Here is a 22,032-nt window from a genome sequence, read left to right on the forward strand (position 1 = left end):
AAGCTTTAAAACGTTTAAATATTCAACCTATCGGTTTAAAGCTTAGTTGTAAATTAAAGATATTTAAGCCACTTGCTCTTATTATTACTATATTTGTTTAAGATTTAAAGCTAAAAACCGAATTGCACTGCACCTTGTTACTAAAAGGACTTTAAGTTGCTTACTCGGGATGCTTGTTACATTTTTATTATTTGGCATGATTTTAGGCATTTTGTAAATTACTCATGAACATTACCCGCTTGCTTTCGCAGTCGCCGCCATCAGCATTACCATTCGCAGCGCAGTGCCCGCTCGCAGGACGTGAGCATGCACTCGACGAGTTCCGGATCCCAGCCAGGATCCTCGGCCCAGCCGCAATCGCACGTGAATGGAGGAGGCGGAGGCGGAGGAGTGCGACCCATGAGTAGCTACTACGAGTATGAGACGGTGCAGCAACAGCGGGTCGGGAGCATCAAGCACAGTCACAGCAGCAGTGCCACCTCGTCCTCGTCGTCGCCCATCAATGTGCCGCACTGGAAGGCGGCGGCCATGAATGGCTATTCGCCGGCCAGCCTGAACAGCAGTGCCCGCAGTCGTGGTCCCTTTGTGACCCAGGTGACGATCAGGGAGCAGGGCATACCAGCCCACCTGCTCCTCCAGCAGCAGCAGCAGCAACACCAGCAGCAGCAGCAACTCCAACAGCAACAGCAGCAGCAGCCCACCTACCAGACCGTCCAGAAGATGTCCGGACAATCGCAGTATGGCAGTGCCGCCGGATCCCAGCCACATGCCTCCAAGGTGTGACTATAGGTGTTGGCGCAAGCGCGCGCCACTCGCGATGTGCTAGCCGAAAATCGGGTCATTCTCAGCGAGGTCAACGAGGAGGTGGAGGTCTTCTACTTTGCCACCGAGTGCTGAACACATCAAATCATGTTCGGGGGATTTGTGTTGTTAAAATTGGATGAAATGGAATTTCCACTTTTAGGGGTGGGTTAAAGCTGATTGTAATCTTTAAAGGGAATCCTATGTATTAGCAGTTGTAAGCCTAAAATGCAGCCAATTATTGAGGGCAAAACGAATATATATATTTAAGGCTATAAAAGAATTTGTAAAAGGAAAAAAAGTTTAACACTTAATTTATTTAATGTCTGAATAATGAATATATATTTATCCGTGATATTTGGTTAAGCAAACAAAACCAAGACGTTTTCTTGCTAAACGGAAAGAACCAGGATAATATTTACTTTAATATTCCAAAACATTATCAAGGGTCCGCTAGAAAAGGATAAACTTGATTTTATATTTGTAAATTGCAAACAATAATATTTTGATTTATCAGACTTTCAACCAATTGACCCACCCTGACACACATCTAGCTTAAGTTCACAATTCACAATATATATACATATATATATATATTCATTTTTGGCGAACCAGAAACCAAGAGAGTAACGAATAAGGAAAGTATTCCCCCGTAAAGCGCTATCCAATTGTCATGTGCTTAGATTTAATTGTTTAAACGCAAACACAAACGATTTCCGATTGAATTAAGCATTAGCTGTAAGTCCAAGTCAAACGCCTTTGTACATAATTAGTTTACGCAGAAGCCAACAAGAAAAAAGAAACATCAAATTCGAAAACTACGAAAGGTCTTAAGAATTTCCATTGTCATTTATCCTATTTTTTTTTTTTTATGTATACCCTATATATTTTTTTGATTTGTAAATAGAACTTGTTTGTTTATTTTGTTAAGCTTTAAAGCGGACGCCATTTTGTGTGTGCAAACGTTAAGATTTGCAAGAAGCGAAAAGTAAAACTTATAGCCACCACCATATACATATATAGCTATATACATATGAGTAAGTGAAGCAATTTTTTTTGTTCTAACGAATATTGAGCCTAGACAAGGAGTTTTGTGCAGCCGACTTCGGCTAAGGTCTCTAAAACAGACAAGCAGCTTAATTTAGTTATACGAACCACTACGATTAAGTCGAATTAGTGAGTAGCCTTACATGTATAGCGAATATATACGATACTTTAATTTTGTGTACAACCTAAGTAATTTGTGCGATACCGAACTACCGAGTTGCGAATTAAAAGTTACAAATTTCCATAAACAGCAGTTCAACCACGATGCGATTTCATTTCTCAAGCACAACCAGCATCACCGCCTTTCCTTGGTGCTCTTCCTAATCTTTGGTTCGCCTTCAGCCGGCGGTGGAACGGATAAGTTCACTGCGGTAGGGCTGATAGCTGTGCATTTTGTTTTTCGTTTCTTGGTTGTTCTGACCTTGCCCCGAATGGGCACTTCCGTCGGTGGCTCTAAGACCGAAATGGGTTTCAGTACGGTGAAGTTCTTCAGAAGCTCCGGGTCGGGCGTCTTGTCCCAGTGCTCACTAAAAATAAAAGATCAGTTTACTAATAAACGCAAATCCAACTGAACTTAAGAATAACACAAACGCAAATTCTTCAGCACAGATAGGTAATAAAGAGAAATCATTTTAATTTTCTTAAATTAAAGATCAGTTTGGGCGCTAGTTTCAAGGGGTGGAGTGGATTCTAAACGCGAATTCTTTAGTCTTACACTAAAATCTTTTTGATTTTCGCCTTGGTACCATAAAGGTCAAACAACGTAATAAGATATTTTTATGAAACGAGTATTTTTGAACCATAATTGTTTTTGGAGGAGGCGAACTTACTCGGGTAAACTTTTTGGCGGCACCACCACATCCAGGACGTTGTCTATCAGCCGCGACTTGAGCATGCGATCGTTCGTGGTGGTCGAGTGCAACGATGGCGACGTGTTGCACTCGATAAGCCAGGGTTTCAGGTTGTTATCGATGATGATGTCGTAGCCGTAAACCTCGAAACAGTGCCGGTCGTTGGCCATCACTGGAGCCACTGCGTCCAAGGAGTGCCGGATGGTTTCAATGATCCGAGTCCACAGCATCTCCGAAACACCCTCGCCACGCATGCTGTCCAAATAGAGCCACAGATTCTGGAGAGGCCACTTGCCACCATGTATCGAATTGTACTCTTGCTGGAAGTCAAGAGTTAGTGCAAGAGATTAAAAAAGAGTAGGTAAGTGTTAAACTTTTAATTTACCATTGTAATATTGTTACTTAACTATTTACTAAATGTTTTAAGAAATAAAATATATCGAAAAGCTAATTATATTTTCATGTGTTTTAACGTTTGATTCTTTGGGCCATTTTTTAAATATTTCTTTGTTTTAAATTGTAATTTATCTATTTTAACTATCTGAACTAACTTACGTTCGTCTTCTGGATACTGACATTTGTCAAGTGCATAAAGACGTTGTCGATCTCGGTCTGGTCGTATTTCTCGGTGCAGAAACGGCAGAAGCCCTCATTGTAGAGATACGCCTTCAGCGGATTGAATGTTGTGACCAGGACGAAGAGTCGCAGATCGAATTTCTTGCCGCCGATGAGCAGGGGGTTATCAATATACTTGGAGATGACGTAGGTATCCCGGTTGATTGGCGGAAAGAATGTGCGGGCATCGTAGGCGAACTTCTTCAACTTGGACAGCTTGTTCACCAGATAAATGCCCACACCCTGCGATTTGCTGCACGGCTTGACGATCCATGTGCTGGCGGGATTGCGATGGAAGGCCTCCACAAAGAGCAGATAGTCCGAGGGCAGGACAAAGGTCATGGGTATGATGTCCAGGTGCATGTACCGAGTGCCACCAATGCCCAGTTTGGTGTCCGGCGAATGGGTTTGCGCCAGAGGATCCCCTCTCCGTTCCAGATCCTTGCGATACCGCTTGATGTTCTTGATCAGCAGATCCTTCCGTGACAGCTCCACGGAGTTTGGAAAGTGGTTGATCACCCTGCGGGTTAGGCTAGAGAATTAAACCTCCAGAGAAAACCTGTGTCTACTTACTGATCGGATCGCATGCGATACGGATGGTCAATGCCGAAGATATATCGACAATTCTGGGTGGAGGCCCAGTAAAAGTTCCATTCGCCATTGAACGATGGCACCTGTTGCCAACCTCTTTTCTGGAAATTGCTCACCAGCGCCGACTTCTCCCAATCTGTGCTGTAGTACATGCCCTTCTGGGCTTTTGGTGGCCTCAGGCGACTCTGGATAAAGGGCACACCAATGAGCGGGGAGGGCATTAACTTGACCTCTGGCAGGTCATCGTCACTGGTGTAACTGCCACCGCATTTCTGGCGAAGATTCCTCAGAGCACTGGCCTGCCTCTTCATCCTCTTTTGCGGACGGTTGCGTTTGTGGGAATTTGCCTCTGTTGGACTTCAGACACTATAACACTAACTGAGAATTTTTCCTTAATTTTGAGGCGCTCGTACATTAGATGCTGACAATATAGTTTTGGCCTGGCTGATGGTCATCTTTGTAGATCCTGAGATGGATTCCAAGGATAGTTACCTTGAGCATTTCAATTCGAATTTCAATTTTATCTGAAGGCTTTTTCTATTCCACTAAATTTAAAAATGAATTAAACGCGAATTAAGCGTATTTTAACTAAAAAACTGTAACCCTTAGATTTTTGACTTCTTATTAATTTTCATTCCGTTTATTTACTGCAATTGACTTGTTCCCACGACGAATGACTGTTTCCCCAAAGCAGATCCGCTTCGCCCTGAAGAAAACGAAAGTGTTAATTCCCTTGAAGCTGCAATGTTTGCCCAAAAATTGCGTTTTTTTTCATTGGTTCTAGATAAACGCAAACCTTCTGCGGAATCCCAAGACCACAGCGACGAGTGAAAAACTGACTTTGACATAAATATTTGTGAGACTGGTTCACCTGTCCACCACAAAACCCATTGAGTAATTTCACACATTGCGGGTTTGGGTACAGAACAATCGTAGACTATTGTCGGGGAATCCGACTTGGCTGGGTATAAAGTCGATGGCATGGTCACCAGAGTTCATCAGTCGACCAAGCGGCGAAGTCAAGAGTGGATTTTAGATTAGCGAGGACAACCGAGTAACACATTACATCACCATCATGAAATTCTACCTGGGACTGGCTGCGATCTTGGTCGTGATGGTTTCGCTGGCCAAACCGGGAGAGGCCACCTTTGGCAAGCTGAATCTTCTGCTGGGCGGAGCAACCAGCTCTGGCTACGGTTCTGGATATGGTTATGGTTCCGGCTATGGCTCTGGCTACGGATATGGATCAGGCTATGGAGGAGGCTACGGAGGAGGATACGGTGGCGGCTATGGATATGCTCCCGAGAACGTGGTGAAGGTGATCAAGGTGTCGGTTGTGCCGGGAGGAGGAGTCGGAGGAGGCTATGGTGGTGGCTATTCCGGCGGCTTTGGCGGTGGCTACGGAGGCAGCTACTCCGGCGGCTTTGTGGGAGCTGCCCCTGCCATATCCACTTCCGCCGTGGTTACTCCGGTGGTCACTTCGGTGTCTACACCAGTGGCTACTCCCGTTTTGGCAGGTGGTGCCGGCTATGTGGGTGGTTTCGGTGGTGGCCTGACCGGCGGCTTAGGTGGCTACGGCGGATCCTTCGGTGGTGGTGCCGCCCTGCCCGCCTCCTATGGATTTGGAGCTGGTTATGGCGCCGGTGGTGGCTTCGGACTGGGATTCGGAGCACCAGTACCACCACCACTGGGCTTGGCTGGAGGACTTTGCTAGAGAACGAGCAAGCCACATCACAAAGTGGTAGTTTTTTTTTGATAATTTTAAACAACGATTTGTAATTAAAAATAAACGATTTGTAATAAAATGTATAAATAACGATTTAAGTTTGCAGTTGCTTTTATTTCAAATTGATGACGTTTTTAATTGATAGTTATAAATGGTAAAAGGATTTTTTAAAGGATATTTCCTAAATAAAGATTTGATGTGTCTTAAATATTTTGTAATATTACTTTTACAAAATATTTTATTATAGAAAAAAGCATTTATAAATATTCAAGTAGCTTTTAAAAATAAACTATTAAGTTAAATAATGTTTATAAGCACCTATAAAATACCTATTTTAAAACCCATATCTTCTATAATTTTTTTTAGACTTATAACTTGTAAACAACAATTATTGGAATTATTGTGCAATTTTTGTATATTGCTTTTAAAAAAGTAAATTTAAACTTTGAGTACGCTATTTTAAGAACCAAAAAACACAAAGAATGAACCGATATGCCCAAAAGTGTGCTAAAATAAAATGAAACCGAAAAAACTTAGGTATTTTATTTATATTTTCAATTGTTTAACCTAGCTAAAATTTCTTTTTTTATATTGATTTGTCATGTACAATCTAGGGCTTTTGCAATTCAACTCTTGACAATTACCAAATACGTTTTCGCACCCAATTGAAGAAGTCAGCTCCCCCGAAAAAAAATAGGCCCACCCAACCCTAGTGACCTTCGTTTGGGGCTCTGAATGAAACCGAGAGTTGAGTGCTGTTTACGCACTCAGTTAGCCGGCTTTAACCCTTTACCCCCCATAACATCCAACTGCAGATCGTGAGCCCAACCAAACTGTTAATGGTAATCAAGTGCCAAAAACCAAAAGCAAAACCAAAGTCAAAGTCACAAGAGCCAAGCCCAAAAAAAAGCAAAACGTTTGGCCGAGAATGCTTTACGCCCCATGGGTGCAAATTGGTTGAGTTGGACCAGCTCCATCTCCATCTCCATCTCCAGGCACATATGTCGCAGCCACTACAACCACTACAACCACTTGAGCCACTGAATCCACAAAAGGCCAAAGAAACACACCACACAACAAATGCCGGGGGAAACAGCCACACAATCTGTAAATGGGAATGTGTAAATTGGCTATGATTTAATATTTGCCATGCTCGAACAATAAAAGAGATAAAAAGGAAATACAATGCAAATAGAGAATTAGAAAATAAAATATGTTTCTAAACTGTTTATAGGTTTAATTTATCTTAGAGATTTATATTTAATTTATAAATATTTTAAGGGCTTCAAGAAGCACAATAGTTTCTGAACGCACTGTCTTTGTCGAGATTGTTGCTCTCAAAAAAGAAGACAGCATCTTGCTCAAAAACTTAAAAGGAATACAAATAAGAATTAGTTATGTATGGTGCAAAACGTATATGCCTAAAATTCCACGCATAATTCCTTAAAAAATCAATTTTACGATGCTCTCGTGTTTGGCCAAGAACCAGTTGTCAAATTATGGGAACATCAAATTTCGCCAGCTGAAACACCTTTGGCTAAATCTGCTTTGTGTTTTTTCTGTTGACCCAATTTGCATAACAGTCTAGATCAATAGATGAGCAAAGAAAAAAAAACAAAGAATAAAGAGCTCTAAACCGACATTTACATATATGTAATATTTGATCTGAGATGGGAGGAAATAAGAGTACGTCAGAAATTGTGGACGTGGCCGACGTGGACAGGTTTTCGGGTCGAAATCCGAGATGAGCGAAGATTTTCGGGCGTGCTTGGGTTATTCGGATTTTTGGGTATTTAGATATTTGGATATTTGGATATTGGCGAGGCTCTAACCCGTTGAGCCCCTTGACTACGTGGAGTCATGCATAGGATTTCGGGGGCTGAATGAGTGAGAATGCCAATACACCGGCCACGCACATGTGCCAACATGCACTGCGAGAAATCGTCCTTAGATTTGGAAAACTTATTTTATGTATGCTTTTAAAAATGTGTTTTAAAGTTCTTCGTTTCCTTGCGATACAGGTTTACTGCTCTTTTATAGACATTTGCTTTCCTGTACATAAGTTTTAATCAAGTGTTAAAGTAAATAAAATTAATAATACTACCATATAGTTGAATAGGTCTATACATTTATTTTAATGTCTCAAAACACCCTCACTCAAATTGACACAATAAATAAATGAGTCAATAAATATGCCACTCACATTGAATTGTCTTGCTGAATTTCCCAATCGTTTATTGACATTTTTAAGAATCCATGTCACAGATAAACAATATTTTAAAAATTGAACTATAAAAATGAGTCATGTGACCTATTAAATTGCAAATCATAATATTGCTATTTAGTAATTATAAAAAACATTTTTTTATACTTTGATTATATGATCTTTAGGCCAAACATTTTTCTCAGTGCCAATTTGAGTGATGGGGAATTACCTGAGATTCTTGCGAATCCGTAACGCTTTTGGGCCGTGGATTCATTTAACTATTTTTTGCTCTGCCCGCGGAAGATGCGAGAAAATATCTCACTTGATGGTTAAGTAGTTGAGGTGACAGACAGCCGGTGGCTGGCAGCCCCGCCCAGATTTCATATATTTTGTCGTCTTGTGCGTCTGCCTGTCCGTGTGTCTTGGCCCATAAGTAACCATTTATGAATTAAGCAAACAGCAATGTTCGCAGGGGGAATCTCTCGTCTCGTCTCGTCTTGTCTTGTCTTGTTGGTCGGAGCATAGATTAGAACAACACAAAAACGCACACACAGGTGAGCTGTGGGTACGAACTGCTGCTGCTGCTGGCCGACTATAAATTAGTGCCCCGTCTCGATTTGGGACATCAGTTGAGTTTCGTTTGTCAGGTTTGCCAGCAGCATCCTCAGTACTACTATAACCATGAAGCTGTACGTTTGCGTTTCACTGGCCCTTTTGGCCATCGCGGCCCCAGTGCCCTCGAGTGCCTTGTTGGGCGCCAAATTGGCCCTTCTCAAGGCCATTGGCGGTGGTCTGGGTGGTGGCAACTCTGGCGGCGGTGGCGGTGGCTACGGCGGCGGCTATGGCGGTGGCTATGGCAGCGGTGGATACTCCGGTGGCTACAACCAGGGATACTACAGCCAGCCAAGCCGTCCAGTCTACAGTTCTGGATATGGCAGCTCCTCAGCCAGCAGCAGCAGCAATTATGGAGGCAGCTATGGCGGTGGTTATGGCGGTGGCTATGGCGGTGGTGAACAGGTCATCAAGGTCATCAAGGTGGTGGAGCAACCCTCTTACGATTACGGACGTTCGGCCGGCAACTATGGTGGCAACTATGGCGGCTACTCTTCCAGTGCTTCTGCCAGCTCCAGTGCCAGTTCCAGTTCCTACTCTGCTCCTGCTCCCGCTCCTGTGACTTATTCCGCTCCTGCTCCCGTGACTTACTCTGCTCCCGCTGTGAGCTACTCTGCTCCTGCTCCCGCTCCCGTGACTTACTCTGCTCCTGCCGTGAGCTACTCTGCTCCTGCTCCCGCTCCTGTGACTTACTCTGCTCCCGCAGTGACCTACTCCGCTCCTGCTCCCGCTCCCGTTGTGCGTGTTCAGGCTGCTCCCGCTGTGACCTACTCCGCTCCTGCTCCCGCAGTGACCTACTCCGCTCCTGCTCCCGCTGTGACATACTCCGCTCCTGCTCCCGCTCCCGTTGTACGTGTTCAGACCGCTCCCGCTGTTACCTATACCGCCCCGGCACCTGTGGTGCGCTACGCCGCCCCAGCTCCGGCGCCCATCAGCTATGCACCCGCACCCGCTCCCGTTTCCTACGCCCCGCAGCCGCAGAGCCAGCAGGTGGTGAAGACCATCAAGCTGATTGTGGATGAGGACCGTGCCCCCGCCCAGGTGTACGGACCACCGGCCGTGGAGTCCAGCTACTCCAGTGCCTCCTCCTCCGCCTCCGCTTCGGCTGGCTCAAGTGGTGGCTACAACTCTGGCTACAATGGCGACTACAACACTGGCTACCATGGTGGTTACAACGGTGGCTACAACGGCGGCTACAACTCTGGCTCCAATGGTGGATTCTCTGGCGGATTCAATGGCGGCTGGAAGCGTGGCGGCATCTTCGAGAAGCTGGTGGGCTGCTAGGCCATGGAGTCCTGCAGATTAAGGATCTGACAAATCCGTCCTAACCTAAACCGTACTCAACTATTTTTTTTTCTAGTTCTAAAGCGAATAATTGTATTTTTTTTATTGTTCGATCGATGTGTACATAAAATAAATCAACATATATCACCGATATCAGGTCTTCATGTCTTTACAATCTTATGTAATCGCCAGAACCTCAGACGATTTGTCTGTCTGCTGATATATATATATATATGTATTTTTTTTTTTCGGGGTTTTTTCATGGCTCCCCAACGAGTGGGTTCATTGTGTTATTGATTCTAAGCGAAATTAGCACCCTGTTGCTAACTCCCAACGAATCGGTGGCGATTCATATTCCGATTCCGATTCCGGATCTGAAGAGATCGAGAAGAAGGCCCTGAGAGCGAATCAAGAGACCGGCAGAGAGATAGTGTTTTGGGTTCGGATCTATAGGGTTTGCTAATTTGCGTTTAATTATTATAGCCGTCAAGCTTCCATTTCCAGATAAATGTTTACCACAAAAAAATCAAGTAGGTTAGATATCCAGAATTTAAAATTTTTTAATTATTATTATTTATTTGGAATTATAAAATAATAATTGCTCCTGTATAAAAAACATATTTATACGCGTTTAGAAGTGGTAACCTCAAATTTATGCCAAAAATAATAGTTTTATAATAAAATGCCATACTTTGTTAATCTTGCCCCAAACATTTATTTTTTATATAATTCGGAAAATAATGAGCATCAATTACTTAGGTCTTTAGAATTTAAGTTTAAATGAAATGAATGTAAAATACCGATTCGGATAATGTTTTCTTTCTTAATTGCTGGAATGCTTTTAAGTTGAAAAACAATATGAGTGGCTTCAAAGGCGTTCCGAATAAGTTGTATTCTTCGAGTGCTCGAAGCACCGATTGAGAATAAATAAATAAATATTACGATCATAATCACCGACATGTCATGCGATTCGTGTGCGATTTGAGGGCAAGTCAACCAAAGGTGTCACCGATGGGCGTTCAGCCAAGACCAAGAACTTCCGTTCGACAGCGAATATAAAAGCTGGGAGTCCCCAAAGAGTTGGCCAATCAAAATGCAAGTGCTTGCAGTTCAATTGTTTATTCTGGCAGTGGTTGTCGAGGCTTCAGTTGGTGGTCATGCGGTGGAGCAGGAGCAACTGTCCAGCCACGGTGCGTATGAGCAATTTGTTTGGCACTTGTATCTTATTAAGTACTATAAGTATCAACAGGTTATGGACCAGCCATACATATAAGTTCAGGGGTTCTTCAGCTAGCTCCGGATACGGAACAACCGCATTTGCTGCTGGTGCCCAACGTTCAATCCTCGACTTTGGGAAATCCTTGGCCGCACTTATATGTGGACACCTTGACCGCTTCGCACCTGCCACACTCATCGCTCCCAAATGTCCACGAACCCCGCATTTTGGTCAGCGATAATGTGGACTTTTCGCAGCTCAAATTGCCCCAGCATCAGGTTGTTCACTCCCATGGACGCTAGATGGTTCATCATAAATCTATTTACAAACTTCCATAAATTATTATTATCCAACTGGCCTATTTTGTTTATTGGCCATTGTTTTTTTTGTTGTTTTTTTATTCACTTTGATTTACTATTTTTTTAAGTTTTACTCAGACATTGAATAAACTTGCTATAAAAACAAATTGTTGGTTAAATTTTTCTAAGATATTATTTTTAGTTTATTTAAAATACTTTCGTTTTAATTTTAAAACCCCAAAGAATTCTTTTCAATTTCGATATAACTTAGTTTTATTTCAGTAATCATTAACAAACAAAAAAAAAACAGATTTAGAATAAAATAATCTTTGAGCATTTTTCTAGGTCTTGGGTGCGAGACTATCACAGTCTTAGTAGAGATGCTCCAGCTGGTGGTGGTCCAGGTCGAGGTGGTGGTCGTGCTGGTGCTCCGCCTGGTGCTGGTGCTCCACCTGCTCCTCGAGGGCCTGGTGCTGCATGTGGTGGAGCTCGTGCTCTTCGCGATCCTTGAACTCGTACAGGGTGCTGTAGCTGAAGGCGCCCTTGCCGTGATCGATGCCGGGCACGGCCTTCTGGTCGAGGTCCTCGTAGTGCGAGTGCACCTCGCTGGCCTCCGCGTACTCCTCGCCGGCATCGCTGCTGCCGTAGTCCGCCGGGAAGCCCTCCTCGCCCAGGTGATCGCCCAGGGAGCCCAGGTGATCCGCCTCGGCGGAGGCTCCAAGCTCATGGGATGATGAGCTGAAGTCCAGCTTGGACAGAGCCTCGCCGCCAGTCAGACCGCCGGCATAGTGACCCAGCAGACCCGCCGAGTGGACCACACTGGCGGACAGGTCCTCCTCCAAAGGATAGCTCTGGATGCCCAGCAGTAGCAGCTGACCCAGCAGGATCATCAGTTTCTGGCGGTAGGTGAACATCTTTATTGTATGTGGGTATACGACAAAAAAAAAAACTATTGTTAAGCTCCTTTAACCGACGCGGCGAAATGTTTCGAGTCAACTAATTTACTACTCTCAACTGCATTTGGTTTTATATATGCTTCGGACCGCACATTTTCCTGCATTTTCCACAGACTTTTACACACAGTCTTTTGTTTTGTTTGGCGAAAAGCGAAAAGCGAAAAAACACAGAGAGAAAAAAAATGTTGCAACGGACATCTGCCGCTCGTTCGACTGGAGCTGATAATTTGCTGCACTTACTCCGCATTACGTCGACGTCTAAGTGGCGGGACCATTGAAAAGCCTGTTGCAATGGTGCGTATACGTAATAATTTTCGTCTTCTCTATTATTATAACTAGTTTTTTCGGCCAATTTTAGGCCCGTTCTCGGTGTTATTTTCGCCCCACCGTTGCGTCATTTTTGGCATCCCTGTGGGCCTTAACCCTCCACATATTTGCACTCAAGGCGGAAGCTTACTCATTTTTTTTATTTGGCACAGGCCAACTAATTGGGTTTATCAACAGCAAATAGTGGAAGTAGAATGGCAAATATAAAGAGCCATTCACATACACTCGCATATCTGAGGTATATATTTCTTGGCCCGCAAACAATGCAGTGAGATGTGTCCATTGTGCAAAGCTGCCAAAAAGTGCAATTAACTATTTGGGAAACTTATTTATTTTAGAAATAATGCGGCATTTATACTTGGTGTACTAAAAACGTAGATAAACTTCGGAAGTTTATGCAAGCATAAAACTCTTTAAAATACAAATATATTACTATTAGTGTGTTAGTGTTACTTTTTCCTTTTCCAGAAATAAAAATTATTTTAAAATTCAAAATGCACGAGAAAATTTATTTGTTTATTTTTCCAATATCCTTACACTTAATATATTTATCGCAATTTGTAAGCAATTACATGAAGAGCTTTTTTACATCTTTCTTTCTAAGATTTCTTGAATTCTTACCGATGTTTCTCATGCACTTATAGGTTTTAAATTAATATTAACAGTTTAAATTGCCAGTTAAAATATGCTTTGCATCTAACATATTCAAATATAGATTTTATAATAAAGAATATAAAAATATAATAAAGTATAGAGAGAAGGATCTATACCAAAAAATCAAGACACAATATCATACGATAAGCACATATTACATCAAGTTGTACTTCAACCACATACCAAGGTACTTGGAGGATTATAGCCAAACAATTGGATATAGAGCAATCTAAATTGATTTCGATTTCATGAGAGTCTGGACTGCAATTAATATCACAACGAGCCAGCAGAGCGAAAAACCCGCGCTTCATCGCCAATATTTTCACAGAAAATCCACGGCTCCGTGCGTCTGACACACTCACCCATATTCCCAACCAGGTATGGATACTATATATATATATATATATATGGAGCACGAGTGTCTGGAAGATTGCAAAAGTTGGAAAAGCGAAACAAAACAGCAAACGTTGTACATATAAACATTTGTCGATTGTGCCTGCCGCCAATTCAACGCGAAATGTGCGAATAAATTGCCAAAATCGAAGAAGATTGGAAATGCAACGAACGTTGGATGCTCTAATCCGAAAACCCCAAAAACTAAATACAAAGAATAGCCATTTTTATTTTCAATTTACTCCTTAACATATCTTAAGTAAATATATTTTATAAAAGAAAATTAGAGAAAGAATTTTATACAAGTTTTAGTTTTAAATGTGTTTGAATTTAATTGATATGCATTGTCTGGTGCAATGTTATTATATAATATCTTAAATAATCATATTTTCCAGAGTTTAGGACAGTCTCTGAAGGTTGCTATATTTGGTATCCCTATTTTTTGTTAAAGTCTAATTAAATTTATTTATGAAATATATTAAAAGATTCGTCAAAATTTTTGTATTAAACTATTTTAATATTAATCAAATCTATTAAATTCTTTAATTCATTTCAATTCAATTCCTACTGAATTGAGCTTGAAAAACAACAATTTAAGCCTTTAAGGAAAAGATTTTTATCGTTTGTAAAATAAGTATTTTAATAACAATCACACGTTACGTAAGATACTTTTTATTTAAAATAAAATAAAAATTAAGTTTTAAATTTAGAAAATATTCTTTGTTAACACAAGACCCAATCCTCGAATACGATCAGTGTGATTAATTGGGCAGTATTCATTTGCGAGTCCACCATTCCAATGGCCAACTGGAGGCACTCGCTCTGAGCGCTTCTGATTGCTGCTGTTGCCGGCGATCGGCGATGTTGCTGGCGGGTTGCGTGCCGGCAACATCAACGACGGCAGCAACACCACAAATTACCAATGTAATAGCACCGCTTGTTTTGTGTTTAATTTTTTGTCTGTTTTTTTTTTTTTTGAATTTCTGTTAATGGTGGGGGCGGCGAGCTGATGTTCAGGCAATTGGTAGCAGAGCGACGTGGCTATTAGGTGGATCGCTTTTTGGTAGCCCGTCCAACATTTCCTAACGTAAAATATTTGCTTGGAAATTATGCGATTGCTACCTGGATTTTGCAAGCCAAGAAAGTAGTTCGTGAGGTTAGGACACGTGTATCGTGGCCGATATAATGAAGTCGTGTCTTAGAACAATATGTCGCTATCTCAAGGGGTCATTAATTTCACTTGAAGTGTGCTAAAATGAAAGTTATCTCAGTTGGCAAACATATAAAAAGCTAGGCAAGAATACAATTTTTCAGTGTCTCTTGAATAGCCATGTCTTTTTCGGCTCTGTTGCTGCAGCTGGTGGTGCTGGCTTGGATTTCGCAGTCCATTGAGGCAGATTTTATAAATCAAACTGTTCATCACAGTGAGAACTTTCCAAAAGAAACTTTTTTACCAAAAAACTGGTTGAACAAGTCAAGCTCTTCAAATGTAGATAGTTCAAAGTCTGATAGCTCAAAGAAAATTGGTTCTGAAAATGTAAAAATTACAAATATCGATTTCAAGAATGAAAAAGTCTTAAAAACTAAAACTCAAAACATATCTAGTTTGCCAAATACAGATAGTTTGGAAACTCAAGTACTGGGTGAAAATAAAACTGAAATGTCCCATCTTTCAAGCTCTGAAAATAAAAAGTACTCTAGTTCAGAGGATGTAAAAAACTTGGAAACTTTTAAGGTAAAAATAATAAGTTATCAATTAGTTGATAATTTAAGAAATAACAGCTCCAAAAATTTGACTCACTTGAAAAATAATATCTTAAATAAATCCAGTTCCGAAAATAATAATGTTTTGGAATTCTTAAAGCCCGAGAATGCAAGCTATTGTAAAAATGGGTTTTCTAAGGATTCGGAAAATACGAGACTGGCGGAAACTGATGCCCTCAATTTGCGACAGATACCGACTTCATATCAGACCCTAATCCTGGATCGACTGCAGGATCAATTGCATCAGCTGGTTGTCGGGTTGCCTCTGGACATAGCCTTCTCCACCATTAACTATATATGTAGCACCATTGTCGACCTCGGTGTGGTCAGGACCAAACTCATTCCAGATGTGTCGCGCCTAAAGCTTCAGCTTCGCACCCAAATCGAGTGCCGGAATGTCAGTATTTCTCTGACGCAAGCTGAGAACTTGTGGACTACTCCGGGATTTTATCAGGATCGTCCCACGGTCTTGTTTATCACCGGCTGGACATCGAACATCAATGATTCGAATAGTGGACCCGTGGTCAAGGCCTATGCTTGTCGCAATGATACCAATGTTTTGGTGAGTGTAGATATGGCAAAAAAATATTTAAAATATTTACATAAAAATATACAAGGATATGGAAGGGTTTTAAAGCTGCCTAAAAGTATGCATAAAAAGAGGAAGCCGCCTTTGGTAATAAACCCATTTGATTTCTAAGTTTAAAATATATTGTTGCATACTTTCAGACACCTTTAATAGAGATTTAAAAACCCTTTTGAAAATAGATAGTGATTAGGAATAATAATATATATTCTTTAAGATACATATATATAAAAGATAAGAAAGACAAAAATAATGGCTAAAAACAAAGCTGATATGAGATAATACCCTTTTGAGCATATCACATCCTAGTAAAATACATAACTCCCATGTTTTGTAGGTCCTGGATGCAGCTGACCTTGTGGACACCCTTTATACATGGTCGGCTTTGAACACCGAAGTTATTGGAGCCAGTCTAGCCAGGGCGCTGCTCCGGCTGAATAGGACTTATGTGGCCAACCAGTTCCATTTGGTGGGCCACAGCTTGGGCGCCCAGATCGCAGGCTCTGCGGGCAGGAACTACAGGGAAATGTCGGGGGGCTCAATCCTGAAGAGAATAACCGGACTGGATCCGGCAAATCCGTGCTTCTACGACGGCAACGATCTGGAGGGTCTGCGGAGTGGAGATGCCCGCTTTGTGGACATTATTCACTCGAATCCCGGCATGCTGGGCTCTCCCAAACGGGCCGGCGATGCTGATTTCTTTGTCCAGGGACGGATTCCCTTCAAATCGGGCTGCCAAGGCCTCAGCTCCATTGGCTGTTCCCATCAAAGAGCCGTCGATTACTACACAGAAACGGTGTATCCGTCGAATGAGAACGACTTTCTGGGCAAGCGATGTGAACGCTATTCGGAACTCCTTCTGGGAAATGATTGCCAGGACACGCGGACCGTGATGGGCTATGCCGCCAAGCCCACGGAACTGGGCCTCTTCTACGTGGGCGCCAATGGAGCTGAGCCCTATGGCCAGAATGCCAATCCCCAGACCTACACTTCCTCCAACACTAAATGCGTCGCCTGTGACTAAATTATTTGCTGAGAAAAAACCTTGAAACTAAAATAGAAACCAAATATTAATCAATATTATTCGATTAAAGTGCTAAGATGTCCATTTTTGCTACCTAGGACTTGTTCTGCAGAAAACCAGAAAGGAATTTTCAATATAACATCGGTCATTACTCTTGTTAAGCTATAAAATTTTAAATACACATTTAAATTTCTGAATTGTTACACTAAGAGCTTATTCAATATTAATTTAAAACGTCGCTTCGAACTTTTATTCAGCTTTAAAATTCAAAAAAATTGTGTCCGTGGAAAAGCAGAAAGGAATTTTCAATAAAAATTAAAAAACGTCGGTCATAACTTTTTTGTGTTATAGATTAATATCTTAGCGCTTTATTTCTACATTATGAGCTTGTTCCTCCAAAAAATAATGAGCTATAAATATCTTATCTCTGAATTTCAAAATTGAAAATTATAATTTGCAAATATTTAAATTATATATAATTCTGTATAAAATTGACAGGCAACATTTTTTCGATATACCATGTAAGAAACATTAATTTTCATTCCGTGTGTAACCAATGTAAATTAACTAAGCTAATTTTATTCAAAAGCGATGCAAGATAAGTCGGTATGCGGAATTACTTACAATAACTTAAGATCTGCCCTGTAATGTATCTGTGAATTGTCAAGCTGCATTAATATCAAAGATTTTACCCGATAATTTCAAGGACAAGGCGCAGTCGAGCCCCTCTTCCCGCTTCCGAATAAATCGGTCCGTGATTTGTGTGAGAAATTGGAGAACGCTGATGTCAACGCAAAATTTAATCTTTTATGACGTCTTATTGTTTTGGATCCACAAAAATTGTCCAGGGCACGTTGTCAGAATGACAATAGCTTGGAGATGGGGCGCCAAGATCGGGAAATACGGACTTGGGAATAAGTAGTGAGCAATGGGCCTCCATTAATATGGCACTGTTGTCGTAACCAGCAGCAGCATTTGATGTTAAATACGTGAGGTTTAACCTTACACTGGGAACAAAATGTCTCGAAAATAGCTTAGGTATGGAATTGCCATTATCAGACTTTTAGTTTCATTCCTTAACAGAATGAAAACAAAGTATTGGTTTTCCATTTAATTCAATTTTGTGTCCAAATATTTTACTTAGTTTATAAGGCTAGTCAGAACATGTATAGGAATTAAATCAAAAATAATTAAATAGATTAAGTATTAAATTGTAACATTTTTTGCATGTATAAATATTTGCCAGTGTATACACTTTGATACACTATCAGTGGCACGGTGTCTGCCAATCGACTGTGGCAAACTTTTTGTTAGTAAGTCGAAATGATTTTGTCTCAAGCAGACTGTGTCTATCAGTTCGACGATTACAGAGTTCAGAATTCTAGAGAATACCCAAGACCTCTTAGATTTCTGCTGTAGAAACATATCAATTAAAGGTCAAATTTCGATGCTGTTAATGGGAGGTAATAGGGTATTAAGCCCATCGACTGATCACCGACTGCATAACTATGTGTTGTTGTCTTTATCATCACTAATGGCTTGCGATTTGCTTTAGTTTTCGATTAGAATTGAAATGTATGCAGATAAGCTCGGGAAATGCGAGTGCAGTTTTGCTGTCAGCCCGAGATCTCAATTTCCCGTCGAGATGTAGAAGTAGCGAAGGCGACGAATCGAAATGGCAACAAATTAAGTTACAAGTGCACCTTATCTGATCGGAAAACACATCATCGATATGGTCACAGTTGAGTGGAATTATTTATATTAGGCGATGCGAGTGTCGTTTCGCGCTGTTCCTTTTGGAGGCTATAAATACGGCTGACACCTGGCTTCCGGCACTCAGTACTCGTCAAAATCTTGGCCAGAATGAGACGAACTGGCCCAAAGATGCAACCGCTCCTGGCGCTGGTGCTAGTGCTGCTCCTCCAGCTCCTGGCTCCCTCGCACTCCATCGAATGGACTCTGCCGGACATCATCGATTCCATCGGCAATGTGGGCACCAGCATCGTGGACCCCAGTCTGCTGCCCACGCCCCAAGCTCTCTTCGAGAGCAGCAAGCAGCTCATCGCCGGCTATCCCTTCGAGGTCGTCTCCAGCTCCCTCAACGTCATATGTGAGTATCCTTAGAGGGCAAAGGTATGATCTAAATAAGCTGGGAACTGGGTATTGGTACATAGTGAGGTATTTGGGGAAATTTAGGGGAAATCAATAAAACAATTTTGGATTTCAAGTTTCAGGAAATTTTAATACATACATTTTAGAAACAAAAGTTTGATCTAAATAAGTTAGTTGGTATATTTTAAGGTATTTTAAAAATGTATAATGATTGTATTAAAATGATTAAACGTAGTTTGTAGAAAGAGGAATAAGATATTTTAAGTATAGAAATTTATTTTCCCAGGTTCCCAGGCTCTGGCTTCTAATAAAATCAAGTCGAAAATTACCCCGGACATCAACAAGATGAACTTTCAACTGCAGACGGCATGCACAAAAACCAACTTTCCGCTCACCAAAGCGGAGGAAATGTGGGAGAGTCCTCTATTCGATCCCAAGAAGAAGGTGGTCATCCTGGCCACCGGATGGACCACCACCGTCAATGGATCGGATACCATCGAGGTCTTCTCAAAGGCCTACAACTGTCGCGGCGATGTCAACTTTGTGGTGAGTGTGAAATTTATTTAAATATATTTATTATAATAAACTAATAAAAAGAGTTTAGAAACGTTTTTTTAAATAATCAACTATAAAAATTTGTTTGCAATCTAAATAATTTTAATTAATACGTTTTTTAACTGATAAGGCTTTGAACAGATAGTTTCGTTCACAGACAAGTTCAAACCATTAACCCTGGATTTAATCTGAATGTTTTCCGTTTGCCATTTATTTAATATGTATTATTATTTAATCAACTTGACTTCATGCTCTTTGATTTGACTCATAAAAATTGATGATTCCATTTTAAAGCAAAGCTTCTCAAAAACTCTAAAGTACAAAGCTGAAAAATAAGAACTGTATTTAAAAGTAAAAAAAAATAATTTATTACTTTTTCGGTTATCAGCTTTAAATTGTTTGCAATTGTTTGAATGAGTCAATGCATGAGTCGAAAAATCAATTTTAATTAAACAAAAGACAAAATACCCATATTAAAATAACAGAAGAAATATTGAATTAGATTTTTTATATTTTTTGTAAAATTTATTTTACATATATAAAAATAGCCATGTTCTTCTAAATAAATTCATTCACATATATACTTATTATAATGATAATTATTAAATAGTTATTGAAAGTTTCAAATATTATATTTTATAGACCAACAGGAAGTTATATTTTATTTCCTTCATAAATTTAAAATATCATTGCATGACCTTGAACAAAATTATAATGAAATATGTATGTATAAGCTTATTAAAAATACCCTATAATTGCAGGCAGTGGATGCAGCTCGCTTCGTGGACACCCTGTACACGTGGTCGGCCTTCAACACGGAGGAGATTGGCGAGAACATAGCCCTGGGATTGGTGAAGCTGCTGAACGTGATGCCAGTGGAGAACATCCACCTGATTGGCCACAGTTTGGGTGCCCACATAGTGGGATCCGCAGGTCGGCACTTGCAGCGCCTGACCGGTAAGATAGTGCCCCGGATTACGGGATTGGATCCGGCCAAGCCCTGCTTCAACGAGGGTGAAGTTCTCTCGGGACTTTTGCGAGGAGATGCCCATTTCATCGACGTCATCCACAGCAATTCCGGAGTGCTGGGCAAACGGGATCCGTTGGGCGATGTGGACTTCTATCCGGGCGGAATGGGACCTCTGCCCGCGGGCTGTTTCTCGGTGACCTGTGCCCATGCTCGGTCGTGGGAATACTACGCAGAGACCGTGTATCCGGGCAACGAGCGGAACTTCATGGCCAGCCGATGCAGTTCGATGGACCGACTCCGGGAATCACGCTGTCCGGGCGACGAGGTGCCCATGGGCTATGCCGTGCCGGTGACTGTCAAGGGCAACTACTTCCTGGAGGTCAGCGCCGAATCGCCCTTCGGCAAGCACGCCTCCATTGTGCGAACGTCCTATTTGGAACACTGCGGCAAGTGTCCCGACGCCTCAACAACCTCGACCACCTCGGCGCCGACTTCCTCAACCCCAGTGAAATCACGATCCTGGTTCTGAGGCATCCCGTCCTCTCGAAATCCATCCTAAGCTATTCTTACCTTTGTTTTTTTTTTCACAACTAATATTTTTTTCTGGTCGATATGCAGTTTGCCTTATAAGCGTTGGCAACTTAACTAAATTGGTGCTTTTTATGCTTACGCAAAGCCCGAAAATGGATATGGGGAAGTGGGAATACCGTTTATGTGATACCGAAGGAATTTGTTTAGATGACGAAGCGTTTTAAACACCATACATGTGCCTATCCAAATAAATCAAAGCAAAAAATGTATGTTCATTACTTGAAGGTTGCTTAATTGCTTGGTGTTTTAATTTAAGTAAATATTTATTGAATACTTTCTTATTCTTTCTTTAAATCTGTGCTATAGTTTGCATAACAACAGTATAAGCGAATAAATATATTAGACTTCAATACATGCTAATTATTTATTATTATCTGGATTTTCAACAAGAAATTCAAACATTCGCCAAAAAATATCAATATTTTCACCATAACAATGAAAGTAATAGTTTAATTATGGAATGCCATCCTTTATTGAGCTCGTTATAAAATTCTTAAATGATATGTATTCAAATCTTTTTTTTGCGCAAATTTTTGTTTAAAAAAAGTTTAAAAAGTGGATAAAAAATTATTAAATTATAAAATTATAATACAATTTTTGGCGCCATAATTTGAAGGTATATTTATTAAGTAATCTTAAAGTCAGTGCCTTGACTATAGCGTTCCTTCTTGTTTACATTGAATTCATTATCAATATGTTTGATATTTGACATTTGGAACTAAAAGAAGTCGGTTCTTAACTTAGTCTAAATAAGTCTATAGAATTATTCAAACTGATATTACAAATATTTTTCCAGTGTATATTTCATTTCACTATCAGTGACATGGACAAATAATCCAAATAATTTTCTCA

At 40.9% G+C, this 22,032-nt stretch overlaps 8 protein-coding genes across 15 annotated transcripts in view; 6 read left to right on the top strand and 2 right to left on the bottom strand.

Annotated features, from left to right (window-relative positions):
• Positions 1-2,101, top strand: part of LOC108136253 (partitioning defective 3 homolog) — a 38,699-nt gene extending 36,598 nt beyond the window's left edge. For all 7 annotated transcript variants that reach the window (XM_041707188.1, XM_017257302.2, XM_041707185.1 and 4 more), the window contains one exon: positions 252-2,101. In XM_041707188.1, coding sequence (XP_041563122.1) covers positions 252-783 — 532 coding nt within the window. In that variant the 3' untranslated portion in view covers positions 784-2,101. The remainder of the gene's footprint in view (positions 1-251) is intronic.
• Positions 2,102-2,140: 39 nt separating this feature from the next.
• On the bottom strand, positions 2,141-4,383 carry LOC108136255 (probable tubulin polyglutamylase TTLL1). Its single transcript, XM_017257304.2, has 4 exons — positions 3,888-4,383; positions 3,255-3,834; positions 2,679-3,019; positions 2,141-2,375 (listed from the first exon to the last, which is right to left on the bottom strand). The coding sequence occupies exons 1-4, from the start codon at positions 4,214-4,216 to the stop codon at positions 2,144-2,146; spliced, it is 1,482 nt and encodes a 493-aa protein (XP_017112793.1). The 5' UTR covers positions 4,217-4,383; the 3' UTR covers positions 2,141-2,143.
• Positions 4,384-4,883: 500 nt separating this feature from the next.
• Positions 4,884-5,698, top strand: LOC108136189 (keratin-associated protein 6-2). Its single transcript, XM_017257188.2, has one exon. The coding sequence runs from the start codon at positions 4,981-4,983 to the stop codon at positions 5,617-5,619; it is 639 nt and encodes a 212-aa protein (XP_017112677.1). The 5' UTR covers positions 4,884-4,980; the 3' UTR covers positions 5,620-5,698.
• Positions 5,699-8,452: 2,754 nt separating this feature from the next.
• On the top strand, positions 8,453-9,812 carry LOC108136179 (glycine, alanine and asparagine-rich protein). Its single transcript, XM_017257176.2, has one exon. The coding sequence runs from the start codon at positions 8,519-8,521 to the stop codon at positions 9,731-9,733; it is 1,215 nt and encodes a 404-aa protein (XP_017112665.1). The 5' UTR covers positions 8,453-8,518; the 3' UTR covers positions 9,734-9,812.
• A 901-nt stretch (positions 9,813-10,713) lies between these two features.
• Positions 10,714-11,251, top strand: LOC108136199 (the record flags this gene model as incomplete). The annotated part of the gene is given in 3 exon segments (XM_017257198.1): positions 10,714-10,804; positions 10,807-10,923; positions 10,983-11,251. Coding segments are annotated over 3 exon segments (477 nt in total), but the record flags the coding sequence as incomplete, so codon positions are not given.
• Positions 11,252-11,588: 337 nt separating this feature from the next.
• Positions 11,589-12,230, bottom strand: LOC108136196 (filaggrin). The gene has a single exon (XM_017257194.2). It carries the CDS (start codon positions 12,160-12,162, stop codon positions 11,620-11,622), a length of 543 nt encoding a protein of 180 aa, XP_017112683.1. The 5' UTR covers positions 12,163-12,230; the 3' UTR covers positions 11,589-11,619.
• Positions 12,231-14,908: 2,678 nt separating this feature from the next.
• LOC108136182 (probable phospholipase A1 magnifin) lies at positions 14,909-17,161 on the top strand. Of its 2 annotated transcripts, none has more exons than XM_017257180.1 (3): positions 14,909-15,313; positions 15,443-15,904; positions 16,266-17,161. In XM_017257180.1, exons 1-3 carry the CDS (start codon positions 14,909-14,911, stop codon positions 16,950-16,952), a joined length of 1,554 nt encoding a protein of 517 aa, XP_017112669.1. In that variant the 3' UTR covers positions 16,953-17,161. The 2 variants fall into 2 exon arrangements, with proteins under 2 accessions (XP_017112669.1, XP_017112670.1); XM_017257181.1 differs by having other exon boundaries at positions 15,533-15,904.
• A 1,618-nt stretch (positions 17,162-18,779) lies between these two features.
• LOC108136354 (vitellogenin-1) lies at positions 18,780-21,389 on the top strand. The gene is made up of 3 exons (XM_017257463.2): positions 18,780-19,062; positions 19,351-19,610; positions 20,381-21,389. Exons 1-3 carry the CDS (start codon positions 18,816-18,818, stop codon positions 21,116-21,118), a joined length of 1,245 nt encoding a protein of 414 aa, XP_017112952.1. The 5' UTR covers positions 18,780-18,815; the 3' UTR covers positions 21,119-21,389.
• The last annotated feature ends 643 nt before the right edge of the window (positions 21,390-22,032 follow it).

This window comes from Drosophila elegans, unplaced genomic scaffold (genome assembly GCF_018152505.1).
Source record: "Drosophila elegans isolate 14027-0461.03 unplaced genomic scaffold, ASM1815250v1 contig_149, whole genome shotgun sequence".
Lineage (NCBI taxonomy): Eukaryota > Metazoa > Arthropoda > Insecta > Diptera > Drosophilidae > Drosophila > Drosophila elegans.